The sequence below is a fragment of the Medicago sativa genome, chromosome 8, assembly GCF_051527215.1.
Source record: "Medicago sativa cultivar Bolivia chromosome 8, Bolivia_mono, whole genome shotgun sequence".
NCBI classification, from domain to species: domain Eukaryota; kingdom Viridiplantae; phylum Streptophyta; class Magnoliopsida; order Fabales; family Fabaceae; genus Medicago; species Medicago sativa.
Window position 1 is genome coordinate 14,148,359 of NC_140756.1, and position 13,752 is coordinate 14,162,110.

The 13,752-nt window shown below is 31.6% G+C and overlaps 1 protein-coding gene and 1 long non-coding RNA gene across 2 annotated transcripts; one reads left to right on the forward strand and one right to left on the reverse strand.

The window, feature by feature from the left end:
• The first annotated feature begins 904 nt into the window (after positions 1-904).
• On the forward strand, positions 905-2,648 carry LOC146897176 (protein BIG GRAIN 1-like B). The gene has a single exon (XM_085733395.1). It carries the CDS (start codon positions 1,232-1,234, stop codon positions 2,459-2,461), a length of 1,230 nt encoding a protein of 409 aa, XP_085589521.1. The 5' UTR covers positions 905-1,231; the 3' UTR covers positions 2,462-2,648.
• Positions 2,649-6,662: 4,014 nt separating this feature from the next.
• On the reverse strand, positions 6,663-7,329 carry LOC146897177 (uncharacterized). The gene is made up of 2 exons (XR_015021735.1): positions 7,210-7,329; positions 6,663-6,860 (listed from the first exon to the last, which is right to left on the reverse strand). It is a non-coding gene; the product is annotated as an uncharacterized LOC146897177 (long non-coding RNA).
• Positions 7,330-13,752: the final 6,423 nt, after the last annotated feature.

A 13,752-nucleotide genomic window follows, 5' to 3' on the forward strand; every position in this document is an offset into this window, starting at 1 on the left:
TCCCTTGTTTATACATATATCAATCACCAAACGGCGTTTATGTTACACGACTTAAATTTTGTGTACTGTACACAAATGCTTGGTTATTGTCGATACAATGCTATTTTGGCACCTCCGACGCAACCACTATTGGAATGTATTTGTCTACCTCTACCACTTTGTGTCTTGTGTCATCGCCAAAACCATGCTCCATCCCTTCTACAACACAATCAAGTGTCTTATCGTGAGACGGACTATTTGAAGTGTTTTGTCCTTTCGACATTTGTATATGGATACACAAAACTTAAGTTGTATATCATAAACATCATGCAATATACATTCAAATTCAAATTAGGTTAGATAGTATCATCAATTTTTTTTTCCTTAAGATAGAGATATAAAAAATGTTAATAAAGCAGAAGAGGAATCTTGTTTGCAAGATCAATACATATCTATAAACCAAGAGCAAAATAAGGTATGTGGTGTTAGGATCAAAACCTACTTTGCATGGTCCTACAAAACAATACAATTTTCTTTCTTTTCTTATATAAAGAGAAAGTAAGGATCTAATGTCAATTCATGGGATGAAGGAAAATTTTATAAGAAGGTGAATAGAATAATCAAACTATTAATTAATTTTTATTTTATTTTTATATTATGAAGCACATACACTCCTTGTATTAGGCGTGTCTCGGTGTCGAACACATGTTGTGTCTGACACCGACACATATAATTACACTAAATTATGTGATATTCTCAAATTATTAGTGGTGTCGACGTGTCAATGTATGTGTCGTGTCCGGTGTCCGTGCTTCATAGTTTTTAATATAATCAAAATTCCACATCATTATTGACAGCCTGGCCAACTTAACTTCCATAACCCTCTCCCAACCCTTATAAAAACATCCAAAAGAAACCACTCTCCAAAACTCTCTCTCTCTCTCTCTCTCTCTAATCATCCATTGTTTTCTCTTCTTCTCTTAGGCGTGGAATTTGGCTTTCATTACTGTCTCAAAATCATTTCATTCTCTTCATAATTTCCACTTTCTCTCTTTCTCTTACAAACCCTATCTCACACTCTCTTAAAGCTTTTTTTGTACTATTTGAAGCAGACAACATAGTCCAAGCAATTGATACAATTCATAATCCTCTGTTTCCTCTGTTTTTTCTCTGTTTCCTCTGTTTTTCTTTTCTCTCCTTTATTCTCTTTCATCTTCATAGCTTCTTTTTTCATATAAAAAGAGATTTCACAATGGAGAAATGGAGTAAACCTTCAAGAGATCATAGAAAACAACATCAAAGAGAAAACCCTTCATTCTCTTCATCTCTATTAGATGTAATTTATCGATCGATCGACGAAGGACATCATAAAACAGAGGAAAAAGAAGAGAAACTCATGTTCTATAGAGAAACAACATCAACAACTATGAGGAAGATGAAAAGTGTTGAAGCTGAAAAACCAAACTTCAGAAAAGCAAGAAAGGTGGAGAATTGGAATGAGAAAGTTGTGAATGGAAGAAACTCTTTAACAGAATTCGAAACAAGAACAACAAGAAGCAATTCAAACACACTCTCCATGCATTCAAGTTCATCTTCTTCAGAATCAAGTTCAGCTGGTGGTTTTTCATCATCTGATTCAGAATCATTCTATGGTTTACAAAAACCAAAACCAATTAGAACAAGTGTTTCTGAAAAACCAAACATTGATTCATTTCAATATGGTTATAGTAGAAACCATAACTATAACCATAACCATAACCATTCTGTTCAAACTCAAAAACCAAAAAATGAGAATGGTTTAGGTAAAACAAAGTCCAAAGCTTTGAGAATTTTGTATGGTGATTTGAAGAAAACAAAGCAACCTATTTCACCTGGTGCAAAAATTGCTAGCTTTTTGAATTCACTTTTCAATTCTAGTGGAAATACCAAAAAATCAAAAATACCATCATCAACAGCTACAAAAACTACTACAAATTCTGTTTTGGAAGCAAAATCAGCACAAGCTTCAACATGTTCATCAGTGTCTTCTTTTTCAAGATCTTGTTTGAGTAAAACTCCTTCATCAAGATCAGGTGCTAAAAGATCAGTGAGGTTTTGTCCTGTTAGTGTTATTGTTGATGAAGATTGTAGGCCATGTGGACACAAGAATTTGCATGAAGGTGAAAAGGGTTCTTCAATCTATGATGGAAAGAGTAGTAGTGAAGAATTAAGGTTGCATGTGATGCAAGAGAGTTTAAGGGTTGAAGAGTTAGCTAGAGACTTGTTGAAGAATTATCAGAAAAAAAATGAAGTTGATTTTAATATGCAATTTGAAGATGATGAAGATGAAGATGATGATGGAGCTAGTTGTGCTAGTTCTGATTTGTTTGAATTGGATAATTTATCAGTAATTGGGATTGAAAGGTATAGAGAAGAATTACCTGTGTATGAAACTACTCATTTCAATCCCAATAGAGTTATTGGAAATGGTTTCATTATGTAATTTTGAGAAAATATGGGGTTTAATTTTAATTTTAGAGAATTTAATGGTGTGGGGGTTTACATCTGATAATAAGATGGGGGTTTACATCTTTTTTTTCTTCTTTTTTTAATTTGATGTTGTTGTTTTATTAGTTTTTATAATCTAACTACCTTTTCTTTTTCAATTGTATTATATGGTGATTTTAGTACTCTTCATGATTTCTCTATTTATTGTTGTTGTTTTTGTTTTTATAGTACTATTCATGGTATTATATTTTCTTTTATGGTTGGACTTGGAGTGTGCCTCATGCAAAATCACTAAAGAAGAGATGGTGAGAAATACAAATCTTTTGTCCTAGAAATTTTACATATTCACACAGTCAGTAATTTACAGTTGTTGGGATTAAGATTGGACGATTTCGATCTTGAGTTTGCTTTTTAATATAATTTTTTAAGTTTAAAATCAGAGTCGTTAGGTTAAGATTGAACGGTTTCAATTTAACTTAATTTTAAAATATTATGGATTGAATTTAGATCTAATACCTTTGAACTATGAGCTGTAAGAAAACCCTAATCATATGAGATTTTAATCTGTGTGAAATTTAAAGATAAGTACAAGTTTGTACCATTTAATGATGATTTTGTATGTGAAATGGGAAAAGATAGAAAAGCAATTAAAGAGTGTGAAGAAGAAGATGAAGTTGAAAGCAAAGGCAGAATTTCTATACTTGTTCATGGCAATTGGCAAGAGAAAAGAGGGTTTTTGCTTTCTCATATGTGATGGGGCCTCTTTTGCTTGAAATTAACACTATCTTCCTAATGCATCACATATGCGTGGGAGCAATAGTCAAAAAGTAGCTATGTTAATCTAATGAGATTCCTTTTTTGTTTTATTCCTTAGAATGTTAAAAAATGATTTTACTTGATAGTCTCACAACTTAATTTCTCAAATTAAATTTTTAGTAAAATTATAGTACTTGGTAGAGACTATAGAGGCAGCCAAAAAGAGGTCAAATGATGGGGTTAATGGAAAAAAAGTTGAGATGTATAGCATGGTCTCCAAAGATGTGGACAAAATATCTCTTCATGGATTCTCTAAATTCTTGATGTCAAATTGGTTGGCTTCAACCCAAGAGCTTGTCCTTGAATTATTTGAGAGTCTTGTACAAGTACAACAAAAATTAAGTTCATTTTTTTGTGTGTTTGTCGTGTTGTTATTCATTTCAAATATCATAATAATTATTAAGAACAACATGAATAATATTTAAGAAAAATGCGTATAACTATATAAGTTTTGTCTCAAACAATATGCTGAATATTACTCATGATATAACCTTCATTCCCAAATCAGTTCAATATATATTAAACCCTTTGACTATGTTTTTCTTTTGTTTCATTCATGTTTTGCCCTAACTTTTTTTCTTTCTCATTATGTTATGTCTCATCCTCTTTGATGAAATAGAGTTAAGGAGAAACTTAATCTTTTCACTTTAAATGTCTCAAATTGTTTGATCTTTAGTTTCTAAGACAAAAGGCTATATATCTCATACTATGAGGGGTAAAAAAAAACAGCTTTATATAGGGATTCCCACATTATCTCGAATCTAATAAAGGTAAGTGAAAAAGCAAAACAATAACGTTCGATTCAAAGTCCAAAATTGTCATTTACTTTTCACTTTGTTAAATTGTCTCTATTATGTTTTTTAATTTTTGCAATCAACCATTATGACATTCTCTCTCACTCTCTCTCTGCTTTTTTTTTTTGTATAAAACATTCTTTCCCTTTTATTATTCCTTACAAAAACTAATAAATTTCTTGTACCAAAAAAAACCTAATATATCTCTTGCTTTATTCTTCAAATTAAATTAGTATATTTTTATATAATTAAATTAGTACAAATTAAAGCATCATTCAATTTAGAAAATGAAACCCTTTTAATAAAATATTATAAAATTAGAATCTGTTGGACCACTAAATCATAACAGTTTGATATGCTAATTAAGTTGAATACCCTTAATTAACTAATCTTTTAATGGAATAAAACTATGAACTTTCAAAGTGTTGGATTGTAGGAAAAGAAAAGGCTATGCTATGCTATGCTCTAAAGTGTCATAGGTGAAGAGTGTCTTTGTAGGGAGTGGCGTTTTAGTGTGGTCCATGTGATGCCCTTAACCGCAATTGATGAAATTAAACATTAAGAAATTAATTAGTTAAGGGAAATTGGCATGCAACTGTGTAATTATTGGCTAAGAAAAGCACTTTGCAATCTAATAAAAATGATTTGTTTCAAAATTAAACACCATAGATGTTACTGTTTTCATATGGTTTGGTGGAGTGGGGAAGTACTACAATGATAATATAGACTTGACAGTGGGTGTGAAACCACCTACTCCTCTTAGAGTGACGATTTCTTGGATTCCAATTATTTTTAATAATGACTTGCAATCTTCTACCCCTTCAAAACAATTACTAGTAATTACTAATACCAAATATCATTATTTGATATGAAAAAAAAAACATATTTAACCTCAAAAATATATTCTCCTAAAAATAATATAAATGAAACATTATATTCAATAATCAAAACAAAAAACCTATGAAATCCAAGCTGAAAAAATTGAATTGGATGAGATTTATTTTTAAAATAATTAAATTTGATTTTATATACGTAATTTTTGCATAATTCTAGTAACACACTCTGACGTAACATGATTTGTTGGAGTCCATGCAAATTTTAACTGATGTAATGTTATATTGTTCAATATCGTTTTACTCAATATATATCTATATATATATATATATATATATATATATATAAATTCGACTGTTAGATTGTAAATTTATATCATGTAAATCATCTATGTAAATTTTTTCACAAATCTAAAGTCAATTGACATATTGTCAAATAGCTGATCAAAAACTATATTGAGCGGTCTATATTTGACGTGATTTGGTGCCTACTCTTTATGCATATAACAAAAATTCAGTTTGCACTATAAAAGAATTATTTTCATACTTTATTTAAAAATATGAAAAACAATAAAAAGTAGTACCAACAGAGTAACTGATTCATAAAAAAATAAAATAAAAAAAAGAGTAACTGATTTGATTTAACGTCTGAACTGCCCTATTTTCCCGTCTTCTAATGCATAATAATCTATGAGTAAACCATCAAATTAGTCCCTGAATTTTCACGCGTCGGCCAACTTAGTCCCTCAATTATACGAAATTTCTAATTAGTCCCTGAATTTGTCAAACGTCGATCAAAAAGGTCCCTCCGTCAAAGTGCTCTGTTAGCCATGCTGACATGTCGCCCTGCATGCTGTGTTGTCTTGTACGCGTGGCAAGAAGGAAGCCACGTGTTCTCGGACTAATTTGATTGATTTGGAAAAAGTTCATTTTTCACTTTTCAGTTTATTTTTTTCTTGCTTTTCCCATTTTGCCCCTGCATTACATATTCCTCCTTCTTCACATTTCAGTCAGAACCATCAAACACATCCTTGAACCTTCTCCTTCCCGCTAAAAATTTCTCCATTCTCACCCCTCCAAAATCATCATCATCTCCGGCGATTCTGACGTTGGTAATGAAGAGGAAAATGTTGGTGCTTCTGATGAAGATTTATGGTGGCTGGCTTTGTGACCACCAAGTGCTTGATAAGATGGAAAAGCTCTGTCGCAAACACTGCACTTGTGGTTCAACTTCACTGGTGATGGCGGCGACTGCAACGGTTCTTGTTGCTGTGAAGATGATGATTCGATTTGGTGATGAGATTCAGAGATGTTGATTTTTTCATTGGTGTTGCTTTGTGAGAGCATGATTTTTTCGTTAGTAGCTCCTGTTGGAGAAGAATTCAAAGCTTGCAACTCTAAAGCCATTAAGCAATAATCAAACGATTAATTGAGGTTAAGTATGTTTGGTTGAGGATAGAAAATGAGTTGTGTTGGTTGGGTAGTGTTGTTGTGTTGTGTGTTGAGTGATGAATGAATATGAATGAGTTGGATGAATGACTTTTTCAAAGTCAAATCAAAACTAGTTATGTTAATGCATATGCTTTGCTTTACTTGCTACTACGTGATACGTCTGCGCTACCTTTCCTTTTTCTATCTCTTTCTAGGTGTATCATGTCATGAGTGATGTATGTGTGAACTACTACTAGCAGTAAATTTGTGTGTTATGTAATTTCAAGGATCTATTTGATATATGATTAAAAAATTCAGGGACTTATTTGATGGTTTTTAATATTAAGTAGGGATGTATTTGAAGGTTACATTTCTGAATCATCTTCAACCTCTTTTCATCACCATTAAACTTGGACATAGCTTGAGGAGTTTCATTGGCAGCAGGATTAGGCACTGTCTTGGCCTTTTTTACCTGTGTTATGCCTTTAGAATTGATATTTTTTAATCCTTTAGGTCTCCCCTGAAATAATATGAACACAATAATGCATAAGAAAATATTTTACATGAGCCATATCAGATAATGTAACACAATTTTGCACAGTTTTGCACATAGTTCTGCATAGTTTTACACACAAATTCTGCGCAGTTTTACACACGAATTTTGCACCATTTACATACAAATTCTGCACGTAGATAATCATCAAAATCTGCACATTTTTACACATAATTCTGCGCAGTTTTGCATACAATTTCTGCACATTTTTATGCATAATTCTGCGCAGTTTTGCACAATTTTACATTTATTTTGCCCATTGATAGGTGTGATTCCTTCTTCATATCATTTCTTATAAGTATCTTTATGGTAATACCTTTGCACATAGTTGACAGGGTCGTCAACCTTTTTATGAATTGCCGAGACTGCATGCCGGCATGGTATTCCAACTAATTCCCAGAAATTGCATGAGCATGAATGTTTTTCCAGATCAACAATGAAGCTATCAGTCATATTAACATGAGTCACTTGAAAGGATAATCTACCAGCATAATGCCTCAAAATTGGGTTGCTTTTGCCTATGTAATTTCTCAGACTTATGACTTATGACCTATGCCTTTTGCCTATATAATATTTCAGTTTCAATTTGTGTGTTATGTAATTTCAAGGATCTGTTTGATATATGATTAAAAAATTCAGGGACTTATTTGATGGTTTTTAATATTACTTAGGGATGTATTTGAAGGTTACATTTCTGAATCATCTTCAACCTCTTTTCATCACCATTAAAGTTGGAGCTTGAAGATGAAGTTCGACTTTAATAACAGTTTTTTCCCATATTCCCATTTAATTAGAATGTAGATTGCATATTGTTTAATTAGGGTTCCAATTTTATACAATTGGGGAAGACAGATACGTTGGGGAAGAAAAGAGCTGCTTGGGAAGAAGCCAAAAAAATTTATGCAAATCAATCAATTTAGTCCTTCAAAATGTTTGTTATTTTCGGCCAAATTAGTCCCTGCCTACGTGGCGTATGACATGTGAGAGGTTAACGGCCACGTCAGCCCGTTAACCCTCCGTTTGGACAGAAGGACGAAATTGATTGACAATTTACAAATTCAGGGACTAATTAGAAATTTCGTATAATTGAGGGACTAAGTTGGCCGACGCGTTAAAATTTAGGGACTAAGTTGAGTATTTACTCAATAATCTATCTATTATACACGAACAGGTGGATTCCTTCTGTCAACATTAGTGTATATACGATATCACTACATACTTGTGGCATTCCGTTGCTTGGCATGTCACTCACCCACCATGCATAAACAACTATGTGTGTATGCAAAAGGAATGGTGTATGAAAGACTTGACCATGGTGGCTATTCAAAGTAGGTCCAACCTTTGTTAAGGTTAGAGCCGTCAAAATAACTTTCAAACTCTTCGAACAAGGTTTGAGTTGACAATTTATCCATAACGATGCAATTGCATCAAGGATCAACCTTAAACCCGTATCTTTTTATGTTAGTTATGAATGTACTTGTGGAATACATTAATGAGCTAGCATTAAGATGTAGCATTTTTGCAGATGATGTAGTCTTGTTTGAAGAGTTGATGGAGAATTAAATGGGAGGTTGAAGAAAAAACTTAGAATCATATGACTTTCGTCTGAGTAGAAGCAAGACAAAGTATAAATATATATGAGATGTAATTTCAGCAAAAGGTGTAATATAGTTCTACCTTAAAGTTGAAAGTTGGAGATTATATAATACAACAAATTAAACAGTTTAAATTCCATAATACAAAATGACGGAGAAATAGAAGCATATGTAAATTATCGAATTCAATCCGAGTGACTGAAATGGAGAAGTGCATCATGTGTTTTATGTGATATGAACATATTGCTCAAGTTGGAGAGAAATTTTTTAACATCCAGCGGTAAGACCAACAATGTTGTATGGAACAAAATGTTGGACGATGAAGAACCAACTTGAGAATAAAATAAGTGTAGCGGATGTGAGGATGTTAGATTGGATTTTTGGTAAGAATAGATGAGAAATGATTAGAAATGACAATATTACGAGAGTTAGAAATGGCAATATTAGAAATGTGCATCGTCTTCACATGGATTATTGTTTTTGACTCGAAAATTTACTAACCTAGTAATGAAAAATATAAATTGGGCGTGGGGGTGGGTGGTGGGGGGTTTACTTTGCCGAATCACATAATTTATTAATAAAAAGACTCAAAACACCTATGCAGTTGTCTGACTAAGGAAGAAACATAATTACAATGACTTAAGTCAAAACAAAACAAAATGTCCCTCGAAGAATGAGCAACTCATCTAAAATTTCTCTAAATTGTCTTCAAATGCTTATTAAAATGACTCAAAAATATATCTAAAACATCATATGATGCATCATCAAACACCAATAGTAGAAAAAGATGGTGAAACTAGGATCAGGCAGTTTGGGTATCTAGGGAGAGTAAATCAAATAGAAGATAGTCAGAACACTAGCTAAAGGCAGATGAAAATAAGAGAAATTATTAAGGAATATTTAGAAAGTAATGAGTTGGATTGAAATTTATTTTATAACTAGACCCTAACCCGTGCGATGCACGGGTTTGATTCGATTTTCATATATAAGAATCAGGTTTACTATATTATTAGTTGTCGACATGTTTAAATATATTATGTATAACATTTCAATAAAGACTACAATGAATAAAATGCACCGAAGTTGCAACTCATCATACAAAATCTAAACAATGAGCAAAATTTAAACAATGAGCTAATTAAATAGTTTAAAATACACATCAAAGGAAAAAAGTTACTGTATAAAGTTAGTATGAGAAACATATCAAGTGATTCAACCATATAAGCCTATAAGGTCACCTACATTTTTATTTTTCAAGACATATGTCGTAGGAAAAATGAGGAAGAAATGGTTGAAAACCGCAGACTTTTGGGTTTAGATTGCGAAGGAGAAAGGAGAAAAAAGGGTTCGAAACTGTTTGGAAAAAAAGAAAAGGAATTAATTGGTTTTTTGAAAAGGGAGTTTAATATTGGATATCATGTAGTGGAAACCAAATGCTATCACAAAATCAGCAAATGGCTTGATGGTTAAAATGCTTTGAAGTATCCAACATGACATGGGTTCGAATCTCTGGAGGGATTTTTTTCATAAATATTTTTCAGAACCCTAAAAAAAGGGCGGGATTAGGGTTAATCAGGGTTGCTTGCAACACTGTTTAACATTTATATATACTAGACCATTGAGACCATTGACCCGTGCTTTCGCACGGGTCCTACCACGTAGAAGTTAATCGAATCAAAGAAAATAATGTAACCATACACAGCCGATAGAAGTTTTATATCATGCATAACAAAATGAAATGGTAGCATACATAACAAAAAGGTTTGAACATTAACCATCAAGATAAATTACGAAAGACTTCGTGATAAACAACATTTGAGGTCGTATCAGTGCTCTCTCCATCTCCATCAACGATTATTATTTTCAAACTTTGTTTTGAAGTGACTCTGAAAATTGCAACGTACAACTGACCATGCGAGAATACAGGACTCGGCAAATAAATACCAACATTTTTGAGTGATTGCCCTTGACTCTTATTGATTGTCATGGCAAATGAAACAGATATTGGAAATTGTCTTCTCTGAAATAGTGATTGCCCTTGACTCTTGCCCACATGTTAAGTTTGTGCTTGTGTGGCAAGAGTTTGTAATTCCCCTCATTAAATCCTACCATGACATTCTCTAGCTTATATGTTCCTCCTTCTTCAACCATTCCTTGAATCGTTGGCACCAGGAACTTATGAACAGTGGCATGGATCCATCCTCGCTAAACAAAAAATAACATGTCATTAACATAAACCATATTATATGTTATCGTAGTGGCAACTTGAAAAAAGGATCATTTATTTATACAATCGATTTATATAATATACCTTCTCATCAACCAATATCATGTTCATGAAGATGATATCGTCTGGATTTTCCTTATCACGGATCAGCCATACATGGGCCACACGGACAATCAACTTCAAATCCTTCTTTCCTCCTGTCACAGCTGAAATGGGGGTGAAAATGTTTGCCATATTAGCAAGTGGAAGAAAGAGTTATATTTGCTTAAATTTGCTTAAAGTCGAGAATGGTTGTATTAGCACAACTAAGTGGTATTTAAATATATAATTGACAATTCTCTTCGTTAGTTTCAAATGTGATTAATCATAGTCTTCTATTGGATATAATTACTATTCAAAAGTTTTTAATTGCCATTAACTATGTTCTTGATTGCCATTAACACTACGTCATAATTACTATTCAAAATCGAATCAACCTTGATACGTGTTATTTTTTGAAATAAGTACGTCATAATTGCTTTTAATAGGTAGTAATTGGTAGGGTGGTTAGTGGATAATGCATAAAAGCAATTAAAAGTAATTCCTATACTAAAATATGCGACTTTCAAGTTTTTAATTGTCATTAACGACGTTTTCAAGCCATTAACTACGTTTTTAATTGCCTAGTACGTAATAATTACTATTCAAAATCGAATCAACCTTGATACGTGTTAATTTTTGAAATAAGTACGTAGTTAATTGCTTTTAATAGGTAGTAATTGGTAGAGTGATTTGTGCATAATGCATAAAAGCAATTAAAAGTAATTCCTATACAAAAATATGCGACTTAAAAGTTTTTAATTATCATTAACGACGTTTTCAAGTCATTAACTACGTTCTTAATTGCCATTAACAGTACATAATAATTAATATTCAAAATCGAATCAACCTTAATATGTGTTAATATTTGAAATAAGTAGGTCATAATTGTTTTTAATAGGTAGTAATTGGTAGAGTGATTAGTGCATACTTTAGTGGTAAAATTCGAGGGAAATTTCACCTGGAAACGCATATCTTCCTATCACTCTATATCGGATAGCACATTATAGTGTAAAAAATGCATGCGTGAAACATTGAAATGTCAGTAGAATAATGTGATAGGAATTAGTGTATGCGTGAAACAGTAAAAAATGTATGCGTGAAACATTTTCAATTGCCACTTTCTAAAGGATGTTTATGTTATTTCTGATTAGCAATTAGTGTAGGGGAATTAGTTATTTCTGATTAGCAATTAGTGTAGGGGAATGTTGACCGACTTGATTAGGCTTTAATACGTATTCAATTGCATTAACGAAGTGAGAGAACTTTTTTCAAGTTTGAATAAACAGATGTGATCAAGTGCTTGAACGGATGAGATTACTCGAGCAATTAGTACATGTTTAGGAGGGAAAAAAGCTAGGGAATTAGGGCAAAGTAGGGAGGATTAGGGCAAACATGATAGCCAAGCAAGTCTAGCTTTTATAATAAAGGAAGGATAGGGTGAATTAGGGCAAACATGGTTGCCAAGCAAGTCTAGCTTTTATTTTTCGTGACCAATTGATATAAGTTCATTTTAATGGATGTTTATGATTTTTTTGATTAACAATTAGTGTAGGGGATTGTTGAATGAATTGATTAGCATTTAATACGTCTTTAATTGCATTAACGAAGTTATATGAGGAAACATTTTTAGAGTTTGAATCAATGGGTGTGATCAAATGTGAAAATAGAGTTTGAACGGTGAGATTAAAGTAGCAATTAATACTTGTTTAGGAGGGAAAAATGCTAGGCATTAGGGCAAAATATGGTGAATTAGGGCAAACATTGTAGCCAAACAACTCTAGCTTTTATAATAAAGGATTAAGATTAAGATTAAGATATAATATTATGACGTAATTAGAAAAATAATCATATTGATAAAAGTGGTTAAAAGTATTAGGAATGATATTAAGATATAATATTATGACGTAATTAGAAAAATAATCATATTGATAAAAGTGGTTAAAAGTATTAGGAATGATATAGTTGTGTAGTATTATTTCATTGATAGATTATTGGATTTGGTTTTTATTGTGTTGAAAATTATTGGATGATACAAGTACCACTGATTTTTTATTATTATAATTATTAGTTTTCATTTGAAAATGTCCAATATTTGAGGGGAAAAAATATTTTATAACCATGACCCTTGAGAAGAAGGAGTAGTTATGCCAACAAAGACTGGTCTAATTGTCCACAAGTCTTAGCTTAACTGATAAATGTCAAAATTGTTATGTCAGACATTATGATTGGGGTTCGAATTTCGACACGGCTACTTTTATGTGTGAGTTTATAATAACTTTGCAATTTCATCTATCTAAAAAAATTGGTCTGATTGGTATTTTGGCTTTTCATAAGATTACGTAGGAATCATGCATGGTGAATATGAAGATTTCGTTGGTTAATAATATTTGTTCTATAATATTTTCCCCTAACTCTAATAAGCTCTAGAACTTAATTCACACATCTCAATTCACACTTTAATAACTAAAATAATCAAAAAAATAATTGATTTTTTTTAGCAATTATGCTCATAATTTAATAAATAATTGATTTTTTTTTTTTAGCAATTATGCTCATAATTTAATAAACAAGATGAAATCAAATAAGTGGTTGTGGTTACTTCACCTACTCATATAGCTTGTGCTGTCAACTTTGTTTTTTTTTTTTTTTTTTTTTTTGCATAATTCCGTTTCTCCTACATATTCTTGCTAATCAACACATACATTCATGTATTGTATAGCTAATCAAGCACTTTCACTTAGTTTGAAAAAAGTAATTTGTTGAGCTAACAAACGGAATCAAAATAAATATTGATTACATTCTTTACAATAAAATAGATTAAAAATATATTCTTGCTTATTGTTTAATATAAATAATAATGTATGTCTTGACAAAAAAAAACATGTATCTATCTAGCTATGTTTCAACTTTCATCCAAATATATTAATTGTTATATTAAATTTTTCTAGATTTTACG

Coding starts and splice junctions, on each gene's coding strand:
- LOC146897176 (XM_085733395.1), top strand. CDS start 1,232: ATGGAGAAATGGAGTAAACCTTCAAGAGATCATAGAAAACAACATCAA.